Raw genomic sequence first — 24,778 nt, forward strand, 5'->3', positions numbered from 1 at the left:
TTCAGAGGCAAGAGGAATAGAAGAATGCATCTATTCAAATAAAAGTGTAAATTCTTGCATTTAAAAAATTTTATCATCATTTTGTTTATTTTTAAAAAATGTCATTTTATATTTTGTTTCTAAATTAAAAACAAAATATAAATTATTTACTAAGTAACGAAATGTGTAAAGAAAAGATTATTGAAATCACAACAAAAAACAAAGTAAACTTTATTAATTTTATTTATAAGATGGAAGAATTATTGAGAAGTATACATATTTTTATTTTATAAATGAGTTAAAATAACAAAATTTTATAATTCAGAATACATATATTTATGCTAAAATCCCAATTATCTACTGTTGAACTAGCTTAATAATTTCCTTATTGTAACTATACTCATTATACATTGATTATTACAAACTTTAAAATAACTATATATATAACTATAATATATAATAGTTACATATATATATAAAAAAAACTTGAATAAACTAAATTTATTTACATATGAGCAGACACTTATCCAGCAGATGTTTTCAGCTTGATTGATAAGCCTTCATCAGGTTAACAGAAAGTTAGAGATTCTCTATTAAAAGTGTGTAAGGTGTATCTAGTGTCTTCTTATACTGAAGAAGTTCCAGCTTACATTATTATTATTATATAAGAGCAATTAATTATTAAATCTACAATGCAAATAAATTAAAATTTAAGTTCTAATGTTAAGTAAGATAATTGGGATTCTATAGTTTTTAAAATATTGAAAAATCTTACAATAATTTTACATGTAATTCTGATAGAGAAACATTATTCTGAACAGAAAATATTTATTAAATTTAACAATTGCCATTATGGCATACCATTTCATGAGCTCACTTTGAGCATTATTTATGACAAAATTCTAATATATAACAAGTTACTATATAACAATATTTAATATAGTGTATTAATACATACATATATATGTATGGGAAATATATTTATATGATAGAAGAATATATATAGTTACAATATTTTTAACTAATTTATAAAAAATAATTTTTGCTGAATTTAAAACTGCAGTATTTGATAAATTATTTTGGGCTTGAGTATATGATTATCTATTTTGATTTGATTTTAAAGTTTTGGAACCAGAGTAATTGTAAGAGAATTCTTATTCAATTGTATTACAGTTTTAAATTCAAGACATTCTTTTCTAATAAAATTTTGACTATTTATATAATAAAATAAACTCTATTGTCTCAGATTAAATTTAATTGAGGCAAATTAATTAATTATAACTTTCTGAAACAATAATAAAATTTAACTGCATATTAAACTTAAATTACTTTAGTTTTAGTTTTAATATATAACAAATGTGCATTCTAGCAATAGTATTTTCTTATTGATGTTGTTCACCTCTATCATACAACTTTTACTATTGCACAAATTTAACAAGCTAAAATAGTTGAAATATATTTGGCCAAACATTCATTTTTATACATATCACATACTGCTTTTATATTTCTATTGCATAACCTCTTTTAGTTACATCAATTATGTTTGATAAATTTCAATAAACATATATCTCGATAAGTGGTTCTCAACCTGAGGCTGTGGAATACCATTTATATACTTTTTATTATGCAGAACATTGGCATCAATATATTCAAAATTAATAAGCAATCCCATGTTTACTATTCTCATGAAACAATGAAGCAATAGACTAATAAACTAGTATGGGTATTTTATACAATTCAATAAATTCGATGTTTACTAAAACATGAAATTGTCTACAATTAATGTGTTATAGTACATTGAAAGAAATCAGCAATAAAAGCTTAAAAAAAATTTTTTTTATAGAACAATCAGGGCAAGTTTGCAGAACACCTGTGTATCAGGGCACAGAGGTTGAGAACCACTTATCTTGATTATATTACTCTTTCGTAACCTTTAAAGTTTATTTCATAAACCTACAGAGAGAATGCACCTACAAAATATTTAAATAATCGATAAACATGAGTTTATATAAAAACATTGTTAGAAATTTTTAAGTGCTTAATTATTATTTATATTTTTAAAACAATTTTAGGATATGAAAAAATTAAATCACTGAAAGGTTAACAATAAAAATTTAGTTATAATATTGAGAATTTTAATTACATATATTAATATTTTATAAACATTTAAAAAAAGAAATAATTTATGTTGTAGATACTTCAAATCTATTATATATATATATTTAAGATTTAGTAAAGTTAAATATGTGAAACAATAAATAAAATAATTTTATTATAATAATTTTTAATTAATAATTATAAAAACTTGTATTATTTCAAGTTTAAGATATAAAAAATAAAGCTGTGCTTCTTACAATATTTAGATGTCTGCTGCTCAACATTACGTATTTGAAAAATCTAACAAAGTTTGCAAAATTTTAAGATACAGGCAAAAATAATGTTTCTAATATTTAAAAATATATTTTCATCTGTACCTTAAATGTTTTAAGATAAAACATTTTATGGCATGTTTTTAAAAATATAGATTTTGAAAATTGTGTAAATATATAATTGTAATGACAAGTTTAGTTTATTTTATTCATGATTTGTTTATTTGGAATTTAATAATTTGAGTGATGTGGAAAACAGAAAAAGAAGTTTATTATTTGAAATAGATTTATATTAAAATAAAATATTTTATAAAAATGTAATATCAATCAACATATTTCAGCAGTCTAATTATTCCATTTTAATCTTTGGCACCTTATTTTGCCTTTTGCAAAACTTATGAAAAATAAAGGACGATTTACTAGCTTACAATATTGTTTATACAGTACAAACTATGATTAATGCAGAATCAATTTTTAAATATAAGAATATAGAGTATAAATAGAAATTTTGACTTCTAGATTGGCAGGATGTTTATTACATCACAATTATTCAAGAAGTCAGTTTTCATAAATAAGAGATGAATTAATATTTATATATTTTCAAAATGTTTTAAGCACCATGAACAATACACTAAATTCTGTAGATATGAACTCCACATTTTAAACATTAGTACACACATTATATTGAATTTATTTATTCTTATAAAAATAGATGATTAAAGTGTAAATTATAAATATATTTAATTAACAACATTTATATATAAACAAACTTTATATAATATTAAATTTTAATTTGATATATGTTAGAAAATTTTATATGTAGCCTTTCTTGTATTAACAAGCTCTTCTAAATTGAAACTTAAATTCATATAGCTATAACAGAAATAAATTAATAATAATAATAATAATAAAACTGTTAATTTCAGTAAAAATATTTTTGAAAATGTAACAATTTTAAAAATTAGCATAAATAATATAAGAACTATTTTTGATTAATATATAAATTAACGTTTTATAATCATTCTTATAGAGGCACTTATGTCATATGGACACGAAATTGAAATACTTAAATGTATTTAAATAAACCTTGTAAGATTTCTAATTTCAATCCTAAAAATCATAAAAAATAACAAATGCATCTTTTATGATATTTTCAACTAATTTAAAATATATAACATGCAAATTAGAAAGATTATTTACATTTCACAACAAAATTTTAAACTATAAAACTATACATTTTATGTAACATATATTTATAATTAAAAAAAAAAACATCCAAATGACTTATTCTTTATCATATTATTAGATTTCATTATCTCACTATATATCTAATTCTTTCATTCATATCTTTCAAATGCATCTTTTTAATTTTTAAACCCTTCATTTATATTATACTAAATAAGAAAAACTGCTCATTTATAAATTCCAAATAACTACTGATGCATTCATATACAAAAATTTCAGAAATTTCAATAGGACATTTAAAAAATGTAAATTACTTTGAATAATTGATTATCTTAGTTTCAAATTTTAAAATTTTTTTTATTAAAAATAATAGTAAATAATGGAAGTTTCTTTTGTACTGATTAGGATTACTAATAACTACTGTTAGTTATTTCATATTTACATTAATTTTAATTGTCCTTTAAATATCCTTTTTGGAATAAATTCAAAATTGAATTAGCAATGATTCGAGCTGTTACACGCTGATATCCTCCACTAGTTAACATCACTATTGGAATTTTTCTCTCTCTAGCTTTCTGGAAGACAATTTCATCCCTTGCTATGATGCCCTGAAAATAAATTAATGCAATATGATTACACACGTATAATTTTATTTTTAAATTTGAAATATTTTTTACAAATGAATATTGTATCTGAACTCCATTACTAGTTTATTTTCAAATGCATTTATATTTTTTGACATGCCTTCAAAGAAAAAATATTTTAAAAAGATATCATCCCATCATCTCTTACATACATGACGTAGATAAACAGAGAAGCAATAATAAAAAATAGTAGATAAAATAAATTAAGTAAATATAAATAAATTTAATGAAAAATAATTATAAAATATTTTAAAAATTAATATATAAAAAATATTAGTAATTAAGTTAAATCTGTGCTATTTACAGTTCGATTTATAAGATCAATCCATAATTATCTGCCTCTGCTAGGGAAATTATGTCATTTTGGGATATATCATTAAATTTTACAATATTTTACATAATAATTTTTTAAAAAACTTTCTATATATAATGTTTATAGTTGTTAATGCAACTGTAAATTGAATAACAAAAATATTTATGAGCAGATATATTAAATAGTAATGCCTCCACAGACATAACTTCTTTGTTACTTCACATACCTACAAAATTTAGGTGTCAACTGAAAGTTTGAAATGCCTTCTACCAAATGATGTCTTCACATTTCCACACACATTCCACCTGAAGCCTGACACATACACCAACATTAGAAAAGTTGTGCAAAACTGTCCATATAAAAGTTTGAAGTTTTCTCACAGCACTACTGACACGTCTGTTATGACATCTACATCTAATGAGAAATGATTGCCCTTGAGATGTTCCTTAAGTTGGAGAACAGGAAAAATGTGCAAGGTCTGGGCTGCAGAGTGGGTGAGTGTAAACATTCTTGAACAGGAGCTCTCCAATGTCATGTATGTCCTTACTTGTGTGTAGAGCAAGCACTGTCTTGGTGGATGATATATCATTGCAATTTCTTGAGGGTGTTAACATTGACATGTTGACACCCTCAAATGAGTTGACAGTACTGCCACATTCTAAGCATTCAAGATGAATGACACCATCACAGTCCCAAAAGACAGCCATCAAGATTTTTCTTGCTAAGGGAACAACTTTAAATTTTTTGAGTTGTGGCAAGCCATTATGTTTGTACTCAATGGACTGACAATTCAATTCAGGGTCATAGTGGCATGCCTACAATTTGGGAAGAAAGACATCACCTTCTGCCTTGTCAACAAAGCAGAAGATGATATATTTCACATTGTCATTGAGATTATGGAGAACCCACCATACACACATTTTCTTGTCCTATTTTTTAGCTTTAATAGTACAGCAGCAAAGATAAATAAAACTACTATTATAATCTAACGGCATTATAAAAATGCCAATAATTTTAAATAGTTTACAATATAGACAAAATACCCTATTTATTATATTTCTGTTGTTATTCTTCTGATATTAAAAACATAAAGAATTATTCTAAAAGATGGATCAGAGTTTAATTTTTATTTTAAACAAACTGTAAGGAATGGAAACATCCTGCACATCATTGGATGAAGGAAAATTCATTGTTGTATACATTCAACATGAGTACCAAGTGTTGTGCAACAAACATCAAAATGGTAGTCATCCATTTCTTGCCATAAACGAATCAACTGGTCACTAGTTATTTAGTTCACAACTTCAACAATTCAATGTCTCAGATCTTGAAGAGTAGCAAGTAGAGATGGGACAAACACCTTTTCTCTTATGTATCCCCACAGATAAAAATTGCAGGGAATAAGGTCTGGTGACCTGGGAGGCCATAGACAATGAACAAGATCTTGTTTCCACCTCTCCCAATCCATTGACCTGGAATGATGATGTTCAGATAATGATGGGCTTCCAAGTAGAAGTGAGGCAGGGCACTATATTGGCAGAAAATGATGTCATTTGAATCTTTTTGAAGTTAGGGAAACAACCAGTTTTGTAGCATGTCCAGATATAAAAATGCATAGTTTGCATGGCAAAAAAGAATGGTCCATAAAGTTTGCTTACAGAAATGACATTCAGCTTCAGCAAGTTTCTTTCATGTTTGACAACTACACAAGGATTTTCACTCCCCCAAATTCTAGCAACTTGTAGCAATTAACCTACCAGAGAAATGAAACATTGATTCATCCAAAAAAATTAGTTGTTTGGAAAATTTCTCCTCTTCCATATCCTGCAGAATTGCAATGCAAAATTTTAACCTTCTGTTATGGTTGTCAGAATATAACGCATGCAGTAAATGCAACTTGTATGGCTTCATATGGAGAACAGTTTTTAAGAACATGCCATATCATTGAGGAATTCCAAGTTCAATGCTTGCCCATGTTAGGTATTTCCTATGGTTCTATTTGAATGCACCTCTAATATATTCAGCATTTTCATGACATGAGGATGACCAATGCTTATCTGTTCGCATATGCAACTATCTTTGAAAAATTTCTTATGCCACCTGTAAATTTGCTTATGATGAGATGGCTGTTTGTTGAACCAATGGCAAAATTCATGTTGCCCTTCAACACTTTCCAAACTGCAGCACACAAAATGACTTCACCTGTGATGTTGCCATTTTCCTATAAAAAAGAAACAGCAGTGCTGTTTGGCATTGAATAGAACTCTAGACAGGCTTTTTAAACTTTAAACCTTCCTCTGTCCAACAACATGCAGAATGTGTTTCCACCCCTTACAGGTTGAAATAAAAATCCAAAATCTACTCCATTTTTTGAATAACTCTGTATAACTAATTTTCTATATTGAAAGCATTTTAAGACAAAATCTGACAAATCTGTTACCAAACTTATCATCTATTGGCAATCTATAGAACTCATACAGCACTTTCATTTACAAAAAATATAACTTTTTATGTACTATATATAAATGTATCAGTCTCTAACTTGTAAACCTCAGAAATCAATTATTGTTTCAATGCTTTAAAAAAAATATGATTGCTGGAAGACTTTGATTTGTGATATAATTCCTATTAAACATTCGTATTTGCTATACACTGTATTTACTCGCTTATAAGATGATCTTGCATATAGGACGGGGTGTGACTTTAAAGATCAAAATAAAGAAAATTAGATTTATTAATACAATTCTAATTTTATTTCGTTTAATCACAAATAAAATGTCAAATGCACATAAAGGCACACATTGACCTGCAGAAATTACTGGTATTTTAAACTTTAAGGAAAAATCTTGTAAAATCGACAACATAATTTCTTCATGTAAAAGTGGACAATCAGAAACCTTTTTTGCCAATTATTAACAGTCAAATCCACTCTCCATCAATTACACTTATGAGTTTCTCTGAATTCTGATTTCCAAATAATCAGCTGTTTTCACATGGGAATGGATTAAAACTTACATCAGGCTTCCGTATGATTTTGGAATTCAATTCAAAAGCTTTGCTTTTCCTGTCATCTTTACTCCTGACAATACACAAGAAGGATTCAAACGAATGACCCAGATAAAATACTTTTGTTTTTAAACACCAGAGGGTGAGCATCCAGTAAAAAATGCATATACATGATTCACAAAAAATTATTGCAAAAATGCAAAGAATCCTTCGCATGTGTGTATAGGATGACCTATGTTTTAGAAGCAGTGAAAAATGAATAAAAACCTCATCTTATATGTGAGTAAATACAGTATAAACAATTTTATAAAATTTTTTGATAACTGATATATATAAAAAAAAAAAAAATAACTATAGATACCAGCATTGTACATATCAGGTGCGGCATAATATACAGTATATTATGTAATATTTGTCTAATGCTGAGTTTTGGGCTGAGTACAGATGATATTGTTTTTCATAGATTAGAAAAAACTCAATTTTTTACTTGTGTAGACATAGTAAGCTATCTTTATCTATGTAAAGTTATAATAGTAAAGTTTCTTTTAACTTGATTATTCTTTACTTCATTGCTTCAGTTTTTAAGAAATAATCCAAAAATTAAATTGCTTATTAATAATAAAAGTTTTTATCATGTTTTACAGTAAATTACTGAAAAAACAAATATATAATGATATGGAATGCTTAAAAACTTTTTAAGTTTTAATATATATTTATTTATAAAAATAAAGTAATTTACATACCTTAGCTGAAACAGATAATCCACCTAAAGGATCACCTTCTAAAATATCTGTACCAGCATTGTAAATAATAATATCTGGAGTAAATTCATTCAGAGCACCTTCTAAATGTCTACAAAAAAAATATTTAAAAAAATTTTTTAAATTTAAATTTATTTTTCTTCTAAGATGAGAACAAAATTTGTGTATTTCAAATTTATCATAACCATTTATCATCATCATTTTTGTATGATTATAAAATTAAGAGAAAGTTTAATAATTGAATGACGAAAAACTAGAAACTAGAAATTTGTGGAACAAGCATTTAAATACATTTTATAACTAATTAATTGTGAGCAAATTAAAATTATAATGAATAATCAAATTTACATAATTAATCTTATATGAATATTTGCAATTTGATCAATCTTTAATAATTCAGTTTTTTGCAAAAAGTTAGAATCTAACTTAAAATCAAAATTATTTTATATTTAAGAAAATATTAAAAATATAATTAGAAATCTGAACTATTATTAATATCCATTATATAAAATTCCAAATAATTGAAATTAAATTTATTGGTTTAAAAGAAAAAAAAAATCACATTTCAGATGAATAAATAATAAAAGTATTATTAATAAGAATGTAGAAGCTTAATACAGATATTAAATTACAAATTAGATTTAAAAATAATATAAATTATATTTACATTGAAATTTTTTCTAAATATTCTGTATCTTCTGTCATTGGTCTTAGTTCTACTTTTCTTGTAATTGCTTCTGAAAGTTTATATATATTATTGATCTTTTAAAATAATGACTAATAATTTAATAATACATTTTAAAAAAACATCGTTGTGAAAATGTTTCTCTAACATATATCTCATCACTTTTTATTCAAATTGTTATTTATACAAAGTTTAAAAAATCCATAACAAATTCTTTTCAAAAGTTACACCCAGGACTCCTATCCCAACAAATACTTCCATTTCCTCACAGTTATCTCCCTTACTCAGGCTTTCTACAGCTCCTGATAACCCTGCTGATAACTCTCATCATGACACTAATAACCTGGAACCATTACCACACTTTAAAGGATTTGATATCTAAAATATTAATATAAATGACTTTTTATATGAACAAACTTTAAATCTTTTGGTACTTTTATAATTCTTACTGAATGGTATTTTTATGTTATGTAACTTATGGAAATTAGAGAAAAGTTATCAAGTTGAAGTTTTCTTTACATTATTTCTTTCTCAAGAATAAATAAGAGCCTCATTTATCAACCAATTGACTTAATAACATAGTCATAGGAATGGAACTCAGTCGTTAGTGAGTGCTGTATCCGAGTGTCTGAGTACCTCAGTGAGGAGTGCTGTATCTGAAAGTATTCTAAGCTAAATATTTCAGATAATTGACACACTACTGTGTGTATGTATATGCAATGGAACCTTGCTTAACGAGCATAATTCATTCCAGAATCTTACTCACTCATAATGCAAAACACTTGTTAAGCAAAACAATTTTTCTCGTATAAATTAATGTAAAATACAATAATGTGTTCCATGCCGAAAAAAATACTCAAATATTATATGTATAATGTTTATTCAAAGAAAATTATGCAATATACATTGTTAAGGAGCGTGAATCATCATCATCTTTTCTTCTAGCACAGAATGAACCAACCTGAAATGCAAATTCAAATTGCAGAAAGAAAGAAAGAAAAAAAAAAAAACAAAAAAACAGATATGTCTGATAAACAAGCCAAATGATATGCCAAATTCATGGGCTATGTAAAGGCTACAATTAAATATTAGAAATTAATTAATTTGACTAGAGGTAGGCATTATGCTTCCATCTTGTATTAAATTTAATAATTATAAATAATTAATTTTTAATTTAGACATTTCTAAACTTTAATTTGAAAATGGTCATTAAATTTAATACAAGATGGCAGCATAATGCCTATCTCTAGTCAAATTAATTAATTTCTAATATTTAATTATAGCCTTTACATAGCCCATGAATTTGGCATATCGTTTGGCCTGTTTATCATAATTTTTTTTCTCAATAAATATAATTGAAATTGTCTATTGAGTATAAATGCGAACAATTTTACCATTATTAGAATTAAAATCATTCTCTCTCACGAGATTAAAACAGCGATCGCTACTTTCCGAGACTGGATTCGGATAATCGCCGATTATTTTATTTTTCTGTAACAGTATTACTAAATAGTAACATAAATATTAAGATTCGTTAATGTAGATAGAAATTACTCGGAATAGTTAATTATTTAAAATTTAAAACATTTTCCATTCGGATGTTTTATATATGTATAAAGATTCTAAATCGTCTCATTCGAATCGTATGATTGGATGCTGCCTTACCGGATTTCATGGAATATTTTAAATAAATTAAATAAAATAAGAATTATTTTAGTAATACTGATATTCATATCATCGTCATCAGTGCCATTAATATGAGATATATACTTCAAAATCTTTTCGGTGATGTGTTTTAAGCGGACACTGCCACTTACTGAGGCTTCATTCCTGAGTTATTAAATTTTTATTTTAATAGTTAATGATTAAAATTCGTTACCGGTGGTGATAAGAAACTTGGCGTACTGTATCAGCTAAAATACAAAACAGTTTCCGCTTGATTTTGACATGATAATTGTAATTAAAATGACTGTAAAGCGTTGGCCCGCCGTTTTCCAAATGGAATGATCTTACGCCGACTTCCAGGATTTCTCAAAATATTATTATTTTAAATGCATAATAATAATAATTTTATCGCTATTAATATTATTGTTATCAATGAATTTGGCATATCGTTTGGTGTGTTTATTATATAATGGGCTGTGGTTGTTGATGTTTATATGTAATATGTGCGAACACAAGTTTGGGAAAAATACGTGATCACAAGCTACATTAAGATGCTAGCGGAATGAGTGCTAAACACAGACTGATGGACCATGCGCACAATCCAGGACTTCCCCTCTCCTTGTCACTCATTATGCAAAACGTCACTTGTTAAGCAAGTCAAATTTTTACAATTTGTTTTGCTCATTATGCAAGGTGCTTGTTAAGGAAGGTTCCACTGTATACACATTAAAAAATAAAATCAATTACATGAAGTAGCTATTATATAATTTAGATAATATCTAAATAGTAACATTAAAATTAAATAAAACAAAAAGATATATGCAGGGCCGGCCTTTGGAGGTACAGGAGCTCAATTGGGAACAATTTTTGTGGGCCCCAGATATGAAAGTAATCAAAGCATGCACTTAAAAAATGCATGTGAGTTAATAGACCAAACAGATGTAAGCTACATTTTAATATAAAATTGAATACATGTAAGCTTATAAGTAACAAGTAAAATTTGTATATTAATTCATAAGCCTTTGTGTCCTTATTATATACAATTTATTATATAAATGTCTACTAAGACATATCGTATTTAATAATATAAAAAATATAATACGACATCACAAAGTTAAAACTTTGTTTCTTGTCCTTTCTTTTCGCCGTTTTTACACCATCAGCAGTCCTCAAGTCCTCACAGTCCCTTGGAGACGACCTTTCTTTTGAGGCTACTGCCTCCGTGAGAAAATGCAGAGTAGGTAAAAGTGTCCTCTGGTGTTGTCGCCACAATAAAAATATTACATTTTAAGTAAAAATTAATTACAAAAAACATGGCCGGCGTTATTACATTTAATAATATAAAAAATATAATACGACATCACAAAGTTAAAACTTTAGTTTAAAACAAAGTTAAACGGCGAAAAGAAAGGACAAGAAACAAAGTTTTAACTTTGTGATGTCGTATTATATTTTTTATATTATTAAATGTAATAATGCCGGCCATGTTTTTTGTAATTAATTTTTACTTAAAATGTAATATTTTTATTGTGGCAACAACACCAGAGGACACTTTTACCTACTCTGCATTTTCTCACGGAGGCAGTAGCCTCAAAAGAAAGGTCGTCTCCGAGGGACTGTGAGGACTTGAGGACTGCTGATGGTGTAAAACGGCGAAAAGAAAGGACAAGAAACAAAGTTTTAACTTTGTGATGTCGTATTATATTTTTTATATTATTAAATGTAATAACGCCGACCATGAGTTTTGTAATTAATTTTTACTTAACATATCGTATTATTAGGACTTATTGTACTGGTGTTCGGTTTCTGCAAATTGAGGAAAACTTATTCAGAAAAACAATCTTTATTGTTCACCTAGTATTTCACCTGTACACACTGTTTGTGTTTTGGACCTTAAGGTCTCTCCTCAGCAGATTTACATCAATGAGGTGCTAAAACAAGGTTTATAAAATTACAACAATAATATTCTAAAAAATTTTTTCAACAATAATATCTACAATTAAAATGACTTAGTTTTTTTGTGGTTAATTACATCAATATTTATATAAATTTTTAGAATATTGTTGTTGTAATTTATAAATCTTGTTTTAGCACTTTGTTATTGTAACCATCCTTACGAGGAACCTCAAGGTATGAAACACAAACATAGTGTGAACAGGTGAAACACTAGGTGAACAATAAAGATTGTTTTTCTGAATAAGTTTTCCTCAATTTGCAGAAACCGAACACCAGTACAATAAGTCCTAATAATACGATATGTCCTGGTAGACATTTATATAATAAATTGAAAATTTGTATATCACCTCTGAAAAATACATAGTCACAATACTAGTGACCATGAAATGATTTTATTAAAAATATTAATTTTGTACTGCTCTTTACAGTAATCTTTCAAAAATCAGTGACTTTATATTTTAGATATATGGTTTATATCCTGGTCACTGAAACTTGCCTCATTTATGGATCCTTGACATAAAATTAATCAGCTTGTAGTAAGATCACCAAGCTCTATAAGATCCAATCAACTGTGTTTACACTCAATGGTAGGAAACTTGGACACTGTGATGGAAACAAATGTATATCTGACGACCTCTATAAAATTTGGTTAGTCACCATGTCAAAGAAAACATTTTTTAACAATGTGGAGTAAACTTGAGGAAACTGAGGCCCTATTCCTGACCTCTTTTCTAAAATTTAAATACATGATACTAAATATAGGCCTAATGAGTAGTTGAGAAAGTTCACCAAATCTAAGTCATCGCAATGGGTTAACAAGTTTTCCTTTATACCAGTGCAGCCTGTGGCCTTTGTGATAGAAGGCCACATGTGGCCAATCTATTAGTCAAGTCAGGCCTAAGTAGGTCTAAAAATCTATAAACAGCCAAAAAAATATGTGATTGGGCAGTTTTATTTTCTTTCACTCGTGTTTTAATCCCTGTTTTACTATAATCAAATGTCGGGTACAATCGCCACTCCATTGGGCAGCTTCATCACCGCTTTTGGGGATATTTGCCAACATATTATATCCAAAGCCCTTTTTTACTTTGTGTTGTTGTGTGTACTTGACAAGCTGAGAGTAGATTACACTCTAGTACAGAGCCCAACTGGGAGCAATCAGTCCAATTGGCTTAAGGCCAGCCCTGTACATATAAGTATAAAAATTTTCATTATTTTTTTTACTAATTCTGTTGTAAATCGATTGCTGAAATAAATATGAGTAATTGTTGTAAAACGTTTAAAAGATTAGTTAGTATTAAAAAATATTTTTGTTTTAATAAGAATATTCATTATTTGAAAATTCAGTTTTTCTAGCATAGCGAAATTTTAATGCATGCACACTACTGTTTTTCACAATTTAAAATTACAGTAGACCCCCCCTATAACACGGGTTCATATAACACGGTTTCCTATAACACGGCGAAAAAATTGCGATTGGTTTCATATAACATGCTAAAAGAGACTCATATAACACAGTAAAACGTCATCGCCAACTTGTGTTGCAATAAGATTGGTCAAATCTGGACCAATAATGGACTAACAGCCAAACTACTTGCCACCGTCCAGTACCATGCATATATACAGAGAGTTTAGGCAGGAAAGTATTGATAAATTTTTATACAGTTCTTGTGAAAACAACATTTACAGTATTATTCAACGGCCATAAAAATTATATTTCTATTAATGATGTCTCCAAAGTTCAGCAAATTCTTCGCAGAAAGAATAACTTATCAGGAAACGCATCCGCTGTTCGATGAGTCGCTCTGCGACAAAAACAATCTTAGGCAATGGAGTCTTCGAACGGTGCACACTTGGTAAGTAATCCAACAATTTTTTGTTTATAGCATAATTTATATAGATTATTCCCAAAAAATTATACGTGATTTGAAAATGTTGAGTCAAATTATTCTAGAACTGATTAATTTTATGGAAGAAAACCTTTCAAACAGCCGTAGCCCCTAAACTTCACACGTGCCGGGCTGTGATTGGCTCATATATTTAAGGGACTCGTACAACACGGATTCATATAACAAGGAATGTATCTACCATATTATAGGGGGGTCTACTGTACTTGAATATCATTACAAGGATTTTTCTTAATATAATGTAATTAACTAACCTTTAGCATATTTGTCACCTGGATATATATTTCTATTATAAACATCCAAAATGTAAACTTGACGGTCATTCATAAAATCTCGTTCATGGCCATTTCCCTACAATTAATTTTATTTTTAGCACATCTTAAAATTCAAATTTTAATTTAATTATGTGAAATATCATCTTAATATGGTTACCTGATGAGCATCTAAATCCACAATCATTGCTGATTTAACATTTAAATTATGAAATAAAAATTTAATTGTAAGAGTAATATCAGCATAAGCACAGAATCCACCTCCATTAGTAGCATAGCAATGATGGAATCCTCCTCCAATATTTATTGCCCATCCACGTTCAACAGCTAGTTTTCCAGCCTAGTTAAGGTTTTTAAATTGTGAAAATAATTAAAGAAAATGTTTTAATATATATTAACACTTTCTAGTCTCAATTTAATAAACTTGTTATAAGATTTATTTGAAAAACATTCCCATTTCACATATAATATTCAAATATTTAAATAAAATAAATACTAAAATACAAATTTTAAATATTCATTTGTAAATAAAGTAAGTTTTCTTAATATCAAAGTGGCCTTATTTACAAATAAAATTATATATAATTTTATTTGTAAAATGTCAAATTTTAATTAATGTTTCAGAGAAAATTATATAATTGCTTAGCAATGTAGAATGTCTAATCAGACAAAACCAAACACCTTAAGTTGCTGAGAAAAAATTTAATAAATAACGTAGCAAATGTTTTCAGCCAAACCTGTTGGCCATCATCAGGCTAAACATATTCGAATGCAAACAAAATGGAACAAAAATTTAAATACAAATAAAATAACGGATGAAATATACATATAATAACGTAAAAAAATAATAATAAATAACAAAGAAATATAAAAAATATGTATAGGTTAAATAAATAAATATTAAGCCATTACATAATAATAAATTACATGAAATTCTAATAAATGCAAGATATGCATTTATTAATAAATTGTATGAAATTCTAATAAATGCAAGATATGCAATGATAACAAAATCAAGGCATTAAATTAAGAGCTCTCAAATCTTTTAATTAAATACTTCCAGGCTGCAGGCAACCCTTCAGCATCCCTGGCATTAATGCAGGTATTATGCAATCTGCTCTTAAATATTTCAATTTTCTCGGTGCTAAACGCTAAAGTCGGTGAATGTACAGGTTTAATAATGCCTGCTTCGCCCCATTTGACTACTGAGCCTTCAACCTGCGCCATCTGAGATAGAATTGTGGTGTTAGATCTTTTGCTGATGTTGTTGTACTTGTGTTCCCTTAATCTAATCCCTATGTTTAGCCTGATGATGGCCAACAGGTTTGGCTGAAAACATTTGCTACGTTATTTATTAAATTTTTTCTCAGCAACTTAAGGTGTTTGGTTTTTTTCTGATTTACATATTGCTGAGTGAGTTCACTTCAGTAGAATGTCTAAGCAATCTTATCAATTGTCATTAATTAATCATCATCTTGAGGCTGTGAATTAGTTTTCTTCAACAAAAGTCATAAAATTTTTCCAAGATGCATTTTTTTCAACTACTGTACTTTTGAGCAGATATTATTAATTAGTTTTTAAGCATAGTTGTAAGTAAACAATTACCTTCCTGTATCTAATTTTTATTTTAAATTTAGATTGCAGTAAATAAAGTTTGTAAAATTATTGTATTGTGCACATACACTGAACAATCACTTCATTAGGAACACTTGCCTAATAATGGTTAGTCTGCCTTTCTGGCTTGCAAATGCTGAGGCATGGACTTTCCAGATACCAAACATCCTCTATTCTTAATTAGATCCATGCCTGCTCAAGCAGTTTGTCAGTTAGTGCACATTTTTCAGAAGAGTGGATGACAATCTTACCACATGTTCCAGTATATCCCAAACATGTTCAATAGGTTGCAGTCTGGTGCATTTAGGGGTGAAGCAGTGTTTGGAATTTATTGTCATGTTCTTCCAGCCATTTGCCAACCAAAGGATTGTAGGATGATGTCCAATACCTTAGGTCTTGGTCATCATCCCATAATCCACAGTTCCACAGGCCATCATCCCAATATTCCACAATTGGGAATGCAGCTCATGTTGTTTATGTCAGATTCAAACCTGGCCATCAGCACGGTTCAGCATGAAACAGGACTCGTCACTCCAGATGACCTTCTTCCACATGTCCAAGATCCAATGACACCTTTTACTCACACATTCAAGGTGTTTTTTGCAATGACACATAGTCAAAAGAGACACTCCTGCAGGTCGACAGCTATTGAACACCAATTGATACAAGGGTCACTGGGTCATTGTCAAAACATGTCTGCCTTGTCTACTGTTGTATTGGCATGTGAGCTGTTCCACTGTGACATGTCTTTGTTCAGATACCCATGATGCTCACCTCTAGGATCAATCACACATGGCAGGCTGCTGTGTGATTTGGTAGATGTTTGTATGTACTGTACATGATCCATCCAGTCATGGTACACCTTGGACACCATGGTATGAGAACAAGTGCAGCTGTTTTGGAAATACTGGTACCCACCCTCCAGGCCCCAATGATCTGTCTGCATCAAATTATGCTCAAGTCACCCTGTTTGCCCATGACTTGCAAGTATCGCCTTCTATGCAACTGACAGGTCAACACATCATGACTGCAGAGAATTGTGATATGGCAATTACAGAACATCCTTTACCACTTCCAAGATGGTGCTTGTATGGTGTTCCTAATGAAGTAATTGTTCAATGTGTATTTTAATACTGTTGTATGCATATTATGTATCAATATTATATTGTAATGCATTGCAACACATTATTCTAAAGTTTAATAACTCAGAAATATATTAGTATTAACTGAATTACTAGTTTAAGAGAAATGAATAACCTAATCTACTAGTAACCCAATATATTTTTGGTTATTAATACAGGGTATTCCAAAAAGAGTGCTAGCATTTTAGATTTCTATAGTTGTGTTAATTATTACATGATACATATGTGACATACACCAATCAATAGAGTAACTATCTGAGTTTCATCTCCAATTTGCATTCAAACATATTGGTGTTTACTGCCTCTAGGAAGTGCCATAAACAAAAATGGCAACTATGATATCAATACAGAGCACAAACCAATACCAGCACTATGAAAAGAAAAAATTTACTAACGTTTTCTTCTATATAAAAATAGACATCAGGTAAAGACGATATAGAACAAAATGGCTAAAACAAAAATTGAATGCTTTTTTTACATGTTCCAATTGACTATGTAAATAGAATACATTGTGTTTAAAACATGTTTTGTGCTCTGTGTTTATATATTCCCAGTTTTGGAGAGATACTATGATATCAATGGTACACAAAATGAAACATTGGCTTTCAATTTTATTCTCATTTTCCTCTGAAATTTTGAGTTGTCCTGGACATTTCCCCTTGCAAATGCATCTTTTCTCCTGTAACTGTTGATATCATCAGAGAATGTTTGTCTTACATGGTGGATAACTTTGAAACTGTCTGCAAAATTCATGTTGTACAATGATAACTGATTCCAACTTTTCAAACTGCACAACACAAAATGCCTTCTCTGCTGCAAAGTTGCTGTTTTTCTTTATAGCATTTCCTAGAGGCAATAGACAACAACACATTTGAATGAAGATGGTAGATGAAATTCAAACAGTTATTCTATCGATTGGGTATATCTCATACTTCTCAGATAATAATTAACACAATTACAGTAATTTAAAATAGTAGCATTCTTTTAGAAGAACCTGTATATATTTATGTGAAACATGTTTTATAACAATTCTATTTTATTTGCATCATAATTTTTATCTTTAAAACAATGCAAACAATCTGACAAAAACCCACTGTTAAACTAGCAATGTTAAAGTAAACAAATGGATTTCACATGGAATTTGTGTATTTGTTTTGCTTTCTTAATATCTGGCTGCAAATTAGATGTCGAAGCATCAAAATATATTTTGATGCATAACATTTTTACAAACCTTCAATTAATCAGTGAACTAGTTATATAGGTGCTTCCCTACTTACAAACAGGTTAGGTTCCCAAGGTTTCATTGTACGTTGAAAACTAACCAAGAAGGTACATTTGTATACAAGAATAACCACTTATTGTTAGTATTTGATCCTTAAATGTACTTAACAGAATACATTATGTTCATTTACCCAATTGCTACCTCTTAGAAACAGGCTTTCAAATGAGTGTTTTCCACCTAACACACTTAGTTTTATAACATCAGTTTAGTTTCTAATAGAACAACACTTCTTGTATCTATCTCCACTGCTAGATTTACTATAACATTTTGGATGCCTTTTTGGAAGAACTAACCATAAAAGTTTATAAAAATTGCAAACAATTGCAAAAGATGCTGTTATTCCAATGTTACAAACTTCAATGCCATCTCATGAGCAGCAATGCCATTTCAGAATTTGCAGGAAAATGAAAAATGATGATACAAATAGAAATAAACACACATTATTTATTTATTAAAAATTTATTATTTATTACTGGCTTAAGACTGACTTAACAATATCCAATGAGCAACAAGAGAACTTTGGAATCCACGTGAAATTTAAATTTTAGACTTACAGCCAAATTGTTCATAAGTCTGAAAGTTTGTAAGTAGGGAGCACCTGTATAATTTGTTTTTTGATTAAATTCATTAACATATAAGTATGAACTAAGTTTTTTGTCAATCTGAAACAGCACATATTTTAAATAAATTTTCTTAAAGTAAGAAATTGCAAATCTGGTAAAGGTACTTGGTAAGAAATTTTTTTAATGAATTTAATCAAGACCAGGAGTTTGTGATAGTTGGAAACTAATTGTTTTCAAATAAAGTGCATCCATTTATAAAATCAGAATTAATTAAATGAAACTCTTCATTCGAAAAGCAAAAAAATTTTTAAGTAATTTAACATTAATTTTTTCTTCATTTAAGTTGAAAAATAAATTTGAAAAATGATTTATAAAATAACTAATATTTTAGTAATTAGCAAATTAAATTGCTGTGCCACATAAAAAGGCTAATGTGTCACAAATACCACACTTCAGCTGCCATTGTTTTAGATGCAATAATAATTGCAGATAAACTACATAAAAACAAATATTCCAAATTTAAAAAATATAATACAGTAAAAACAAGTTATTAAAATATTAAATAAGGGAAAGTAATAATGATAATTATATTCTAAAAAGATAAATAAAAATGAAACTTTCCAAAACAAAAATGAATTGGAATTATTAGTGGATACTATAAATTATTTATTTTTATTTGAGAGAAAAGAAAATATGAGTTATTAAACAGTAAAACATTCATTATCTTTAAATATACATATAATGAATGTCTTACTGTCCTATTTTATTAATTAATGATGAATTATATCAAGAATAAATAAGCTATGTAAATTAAAATGCTTAGACCAACTTTTTTAAAAATTTTAAATAAATAATAACAGAATCTCAGAAGTATTTTACAACTAAAAATGCTGAAAACTTGAAAAAAGCAAAACTATGTATTTCATGATTCACTGTTATACAACCTTGAGATTAGTACAGTACATTAATTAAAATTACTCAAGTTATTCTCAGTTAATTGAAATATTAGAGTATAGAAATAGAAAACATTTCAGTTTGCTTACTTTCATTGTATTAAATATGTATCTTTCATATCATAGAAAATGATAGAAAGTAAGATAAGATAATTAAAACAGAAAATTTAGCTGATTAATTTAAGTGCTTTCATAAGAAAACTATTTTAATATTACTCATTTTTTAACGCAAAATAACAGCAATAATATGCAAACAATTATTGATTCTAAGTAATTGATATTTAGATATACATGAAAGAATAAGTATTGGTAAAGGATTCATGTGTTTTTACTTGAAATATAAATTAACCAAATATCATCTACATATTTATTAATCATACTTAAATTTATATATTTCTCTTAATGTATATTTGTTTTATCATATATAAGAAAGTGAACCAAAAATTAAATTCCATAGGTTTAATCATGAATTGTAATAAGTTCATCTTATTTCATATTTTGAAAATTTTAACCTTAAGATATATATATATATACAGTACATATATAAAGGCATGTGAGAATACAAATTTACAAAGAAAAATATTTTTCATGTTCTAAAAGTTAATTTGTAAATATATAAAGCCAGACATATTAAGATTGAAAGAGCAAGATTAAAATTAGTTAACAATTTAGTGAACAGTAAGATTTAAAAAATACAAACATACATTCAAAGTAAATTAAAGATATTTTATCTTTGATTTACTTTGATTGTTCAAAGATGGAAAAATCACACATAAACAGATGTCAAAAGAATTTATAATCTTATGAGGATCAATATCAAAATATTTTATCTAATATATAAAATTTAATTCTCTGATAAAATATTGAATTTTGTTATCTGTACAGGATTAAAAATTAATATTATATGTATATAAATTATATATCTTACCTTTAGATCAAATAGATGATAATGAAATCAAAATCAGTACTTAATATATATTTTTGATTCTGAATCTTCAAGTAAATTTTTTAAACTGTCTTTTATCATTCGTAATCTTCATAAGCAAATGAAATTTGAAGTTTATCTGACTTTACCTTTTCTAAAAACAGAAAATGTTCTATCTGCAAAGTCATGGTTACAATCTACCAATGGATTCATAAAACTAAAAGTTATGATCTAATTTTAATTGGAGACTAACAAAACCATCTTACAACTTTATAAGCAATTAAAATAATTAAAAATTAATTAGGTTCAATATAAAACTTCAACATTCTATAAATAAACCAGACCATGCTGAGTTGCAGACCAGAAAGTGTTAATTAAAAATAATTTTAAAATTATTCTTAAACGTTAATTTTATTTAAACAATAATGACAAAATTATACAATTAAAATTAATTTTATGAAATCTTACCAATATTGACCCACCAGTTTGGGTTCTAAATGGTTTCAGCACACGTCTTTGGACAATAGAATTAGGAAGGAGAGCTACACATGGTACTTCTGTGATCCTTGCAACATAAGCACTCCACTAACACAATGAAAATTTCTTTCAGATTTTTTGATTTTTTAAAACATATTTTTAATTTCAAAACATATGTTTTAATTCTTACTTTCAATTTATTTAGATAACTTTGTGAATGAACTACCATGAGTTCTTCATCAGTTGCTTCCTCAGGTTCTACTGTTTGTCCTTCAATAATCATTTTACCATCTAAATTCAAGAATATATATATATATATAATTTCATTTGTTTACTTAAAAATTAAATAATTTCTTAAGAAAACTTTAAAACTAACCTTTAAGAAATTGATAAATTCGTCCCCATTTACCAGAATCAAATGGATGAAGCTTTTCTAAGCCAAAAAATCCAATATTATATGTTGGAGAATAGATCACAGGTAATTGTGAAGGTTGAATATCAAAATATACTCCTTTAGACCTGTAAAAATAAAATATTAATTTTATAAAAATTAATCTTTTTCTGCTGTAGAAAAAAGAATCACTCTTAAAAATTTAAGTGATATACTATGATATATTTAAAATAAATTAACTATTTAGACTAAAAACTAATAAGTATAAAATAATTTTTAATATATTTTCTTGTTTAACAATATTAAAAATTTTGTTGACACAATTTTTTAATTAAATTTACATTATACATACTAATGAAGAGAATAATTTCATTAAAAAAATGTCTGAATTTTCAGTCTCTCAATTTCTCTTAATTTTATTTTACTAATTAAACAGGTAGGTCTACACAAAAATCTTTTAGATAAAATATTGAATAAATAAGTATATGTACTGAAAATTTATATATCTTAATACAAGAGACTTAATAAGAAAATATTTATATTTTAAGATTTTTTTCTGTGCATAAATCATTGCTTTGGATTGTTTAAGTGTTTTTGTATTACACTAAATAAGTAAATATATAATTTAATATTTAAAATTAGAAGTTCTTATATCTCATGATAAGTATTTTATTCTTTCAAAATACTTTTGGATTAAAATAATTTCTAGTATAAATAAGGTGACCAATCGTCCTCCTTTAGGGAGGACAGTCCTTCTTTTGTAAGTTCTGTCCTTCCTCGAAAAGCATCCTTCTACATGTCCTCCTTTTTAATATTTGAAGATTAATCTGTAAATCTCCATATTTGATTGATGCTGATCCAATTCATTGCATGTAAGTGATGTGATGTGTTTGTATTTGACATGATGGTTCATCAAGGCTTGGTACAGTTGCAGCAAGATGCGATTATGAAATGCATGTGCTCTGCACAGGAAACCTTGAGAGAGTGTGCTGCAGACAAGTATCTTTGTTTACTTCTTACTGAAACACAACATGGCACATACACATGCAGTAGAGATTATTATAGTGTATTATTGTTGCAATGAATAAAATGTTTCTTTTATTTACAATATTTTTTCCTTTAATTTATTTGTGTCCTTTTTATTGTAAAAAAGTTGATCACCTTAGTATAAAACAATTGAAAATTCTGTTATACATATTTGTAATATGCATAAACTATGTAAACATTATTAAATAAAGTAGCACAAATATCCTATTTAATCATACTTAAACAATATTGACAGCATATTAATTATCATTTCATATCAACTTCACATTCTTTCATTATTTAAAAATAGAGAATTACAGTATATTTTATCTGTTAATTCAAACAACTTATTTAAGTTGTTTGAATTAAATAGCTTTCTTATATTGTTCTCTTGGTTAAAAATTTACCCATTTTTAGAATTTCTGAATAAATCAAAATATATTATAAATAAATAAAAACTAAATTTATGTTCACACTATAACAAAATACAGAAACTGGGAATGTCATAAAATAAATTCACACCTTAGAAATCAACTCCAGCAAACTTTTTTTTGTTCACAAATAATTTGACTAAAAACTAATTTAAAAAAAAATTATAAAATATTTCATCCATTCTATAAAAAAATAATTGTATTCTTTACTATAACAACAAACATCATCTGCTTTATTTGAACTACTTCCTATAACAAGATATTATTTTGTTATAGGAATTAAATAATAATGCCAAATTATTTGTGAATATAAATTTACTTGATATTAATATGCAGATTTTTTTAATACATGATATATTTTTGGTTACTTAAACATTAAATATATTAACATTAATATATCAGAATGTTAATTAACATCAAAGACTGAGCTTATTTTAATTAAGTTCTTCAAAGAGAAATTAAATACATTCAGCCAACACAAGAAATACATAAAATCAATTATGAAACATAATATGCATTACCTGTCTTCGCTATTTTTATATAATTTTATAAATTTCCTACAGATATCTCTTCCCATTTTTAAATTAATATAGAGCAAATAAACAATCGTAATCTTAATTTTGTTCCATTAAATTATGGCATTTCATTACAGAGATTCTAAAGTTAAAAGCTCGACTGTTTAAAAGAATCACCTCGACCAACCTGTGTTGAGCGGAACTGCTCATGTCCATTTCAAGATTCTATTATTATATAAACAAAAGAAAAACAATCGGATGAAATCGAACACTTTGTAAAAACCAATGATTTGGTGCGTAACAAATTATATATTTCATTGCATTCGTTTGAATTTTTCTGATAATTTTAGAAAATGAACGTGACGAAAAATTCTAAAGACAACATCGGATTTTAAATATGGCAACAGCGATGGCAGTGGAGTCGAAAAAGTAATCGAGGCTAAGAGGGGGGCAAAAAGTGTTAAAGGTTAACATTGCTGGTTGAATGGCGTAGCTTAGATACTTCCATTTACGGAAGAGTTTAAGTTTTTGATATTCTTATTTAAATTTAAAGAAAGAAAAAAGAATGTCGAGGTGGTCGATGATCAGGGGCGTATCCGGGATGGGTATTTATGGTATTGCGGAATTTCTAGATTCTAAAGCAATCACTTTTATTACTTTAAAATAAAAATAATGATACGTCTTCAAGGTAAGATTAAGTAATTCTGCTGTAATTCT

At 27.4% G+C, this 24,778-nt stretch overlaps 1 protein-coding gene across 3 annotated transcripts; it reads right to left on the reverse strand.

Moving 5' to 3' along the window:
* Positions 1–515: 515 nt before the first annotated feature.
* Positions 516–24,688, reverse strand: HDAC11 (Histone deacetylase 11). 3 transcript variants are annotated; one of them, XM_067271720.1, is made up of 10 exons: positions 24,068–24,688; positions 22,075–22,217; positions 21,889–21,989; positions 21,690–21,806; positions 14,903–15,082; positions 14,725–14,821; positions 8,925–8,994; positions 8,240–8,348; positions 3,976–4,141; positions 516–3,458 (listed from the first exon to the last, which is right to left on the reverse strand). In XM_067271720.1, the coding sequence occupies exons 1-9, from the start codon at positions 24,121–24,123 to the stop codon at positions 3,983–3,985; spliced, it is 1,032 nt and encodes a 343-aa protein (XP_067127821.1). In that variant the 5' UTR covers positions 24,124–24,688; the 3' UTR covers positions 516–3,458; positions 3,976–3,982. The 3 variants fall into 3 exon arrangements, with proteins under 3 accessions (XP_067127821.1, XP_067127822.1, XP_067127820.1); XM_067271721.1 differs by having other exon boundaries at positions 516–4,141; positions 24,249–24,688; XM_067271719.1 differs by having other exon boundaries at positions 516–4,141.
* Positions 24,689–24,778: the final 90 nt, after the last annotated feature.

The sequence above is a fragment of the Centruroides vittatus genome, unplaced genomic scaffold (genome assembly GCF_030686945.1).
Source record: "Centruroides vittatus isolate TY-2023 unplaced genomic scaffold, ASM3068694v2 contig_400, whole genome shotgun sequence".
NCBI classification, from domain to species: Eukaryota; Metazoa; Arthropoda; class Arachnida; order Scorpiones; family Buthidae; genus Centruroides; species Centruroides vittatus.

What these genes read in the sequence shown, in the direction of transcription:
- HDAC11 (XM_067271720.1), bottom strand. Translation starts at nt 24,123, where the DNA reads ATGGGAAGAGATATCTGTAGGAAATTTATAAAATTATATAAAAATAGC. An exon ending in GTTATCTAAATAAATTGAAA is followed by an intron (nt 21,807 to 21,888) that starts GTAAGAATTAAA and finishes TCATTGTGTTAG; the next exon opens with TGGAGTGCTTATGTTGCAAG. An exon ending in TGGATTTAGATGCTCATCAG is followed by an intron (nt 14,822 to 14,902) that starts GTAACCATATTA and finishes AATTAATTGTAG; the next exon opens with GGAAATGGCCATGAACGAGA.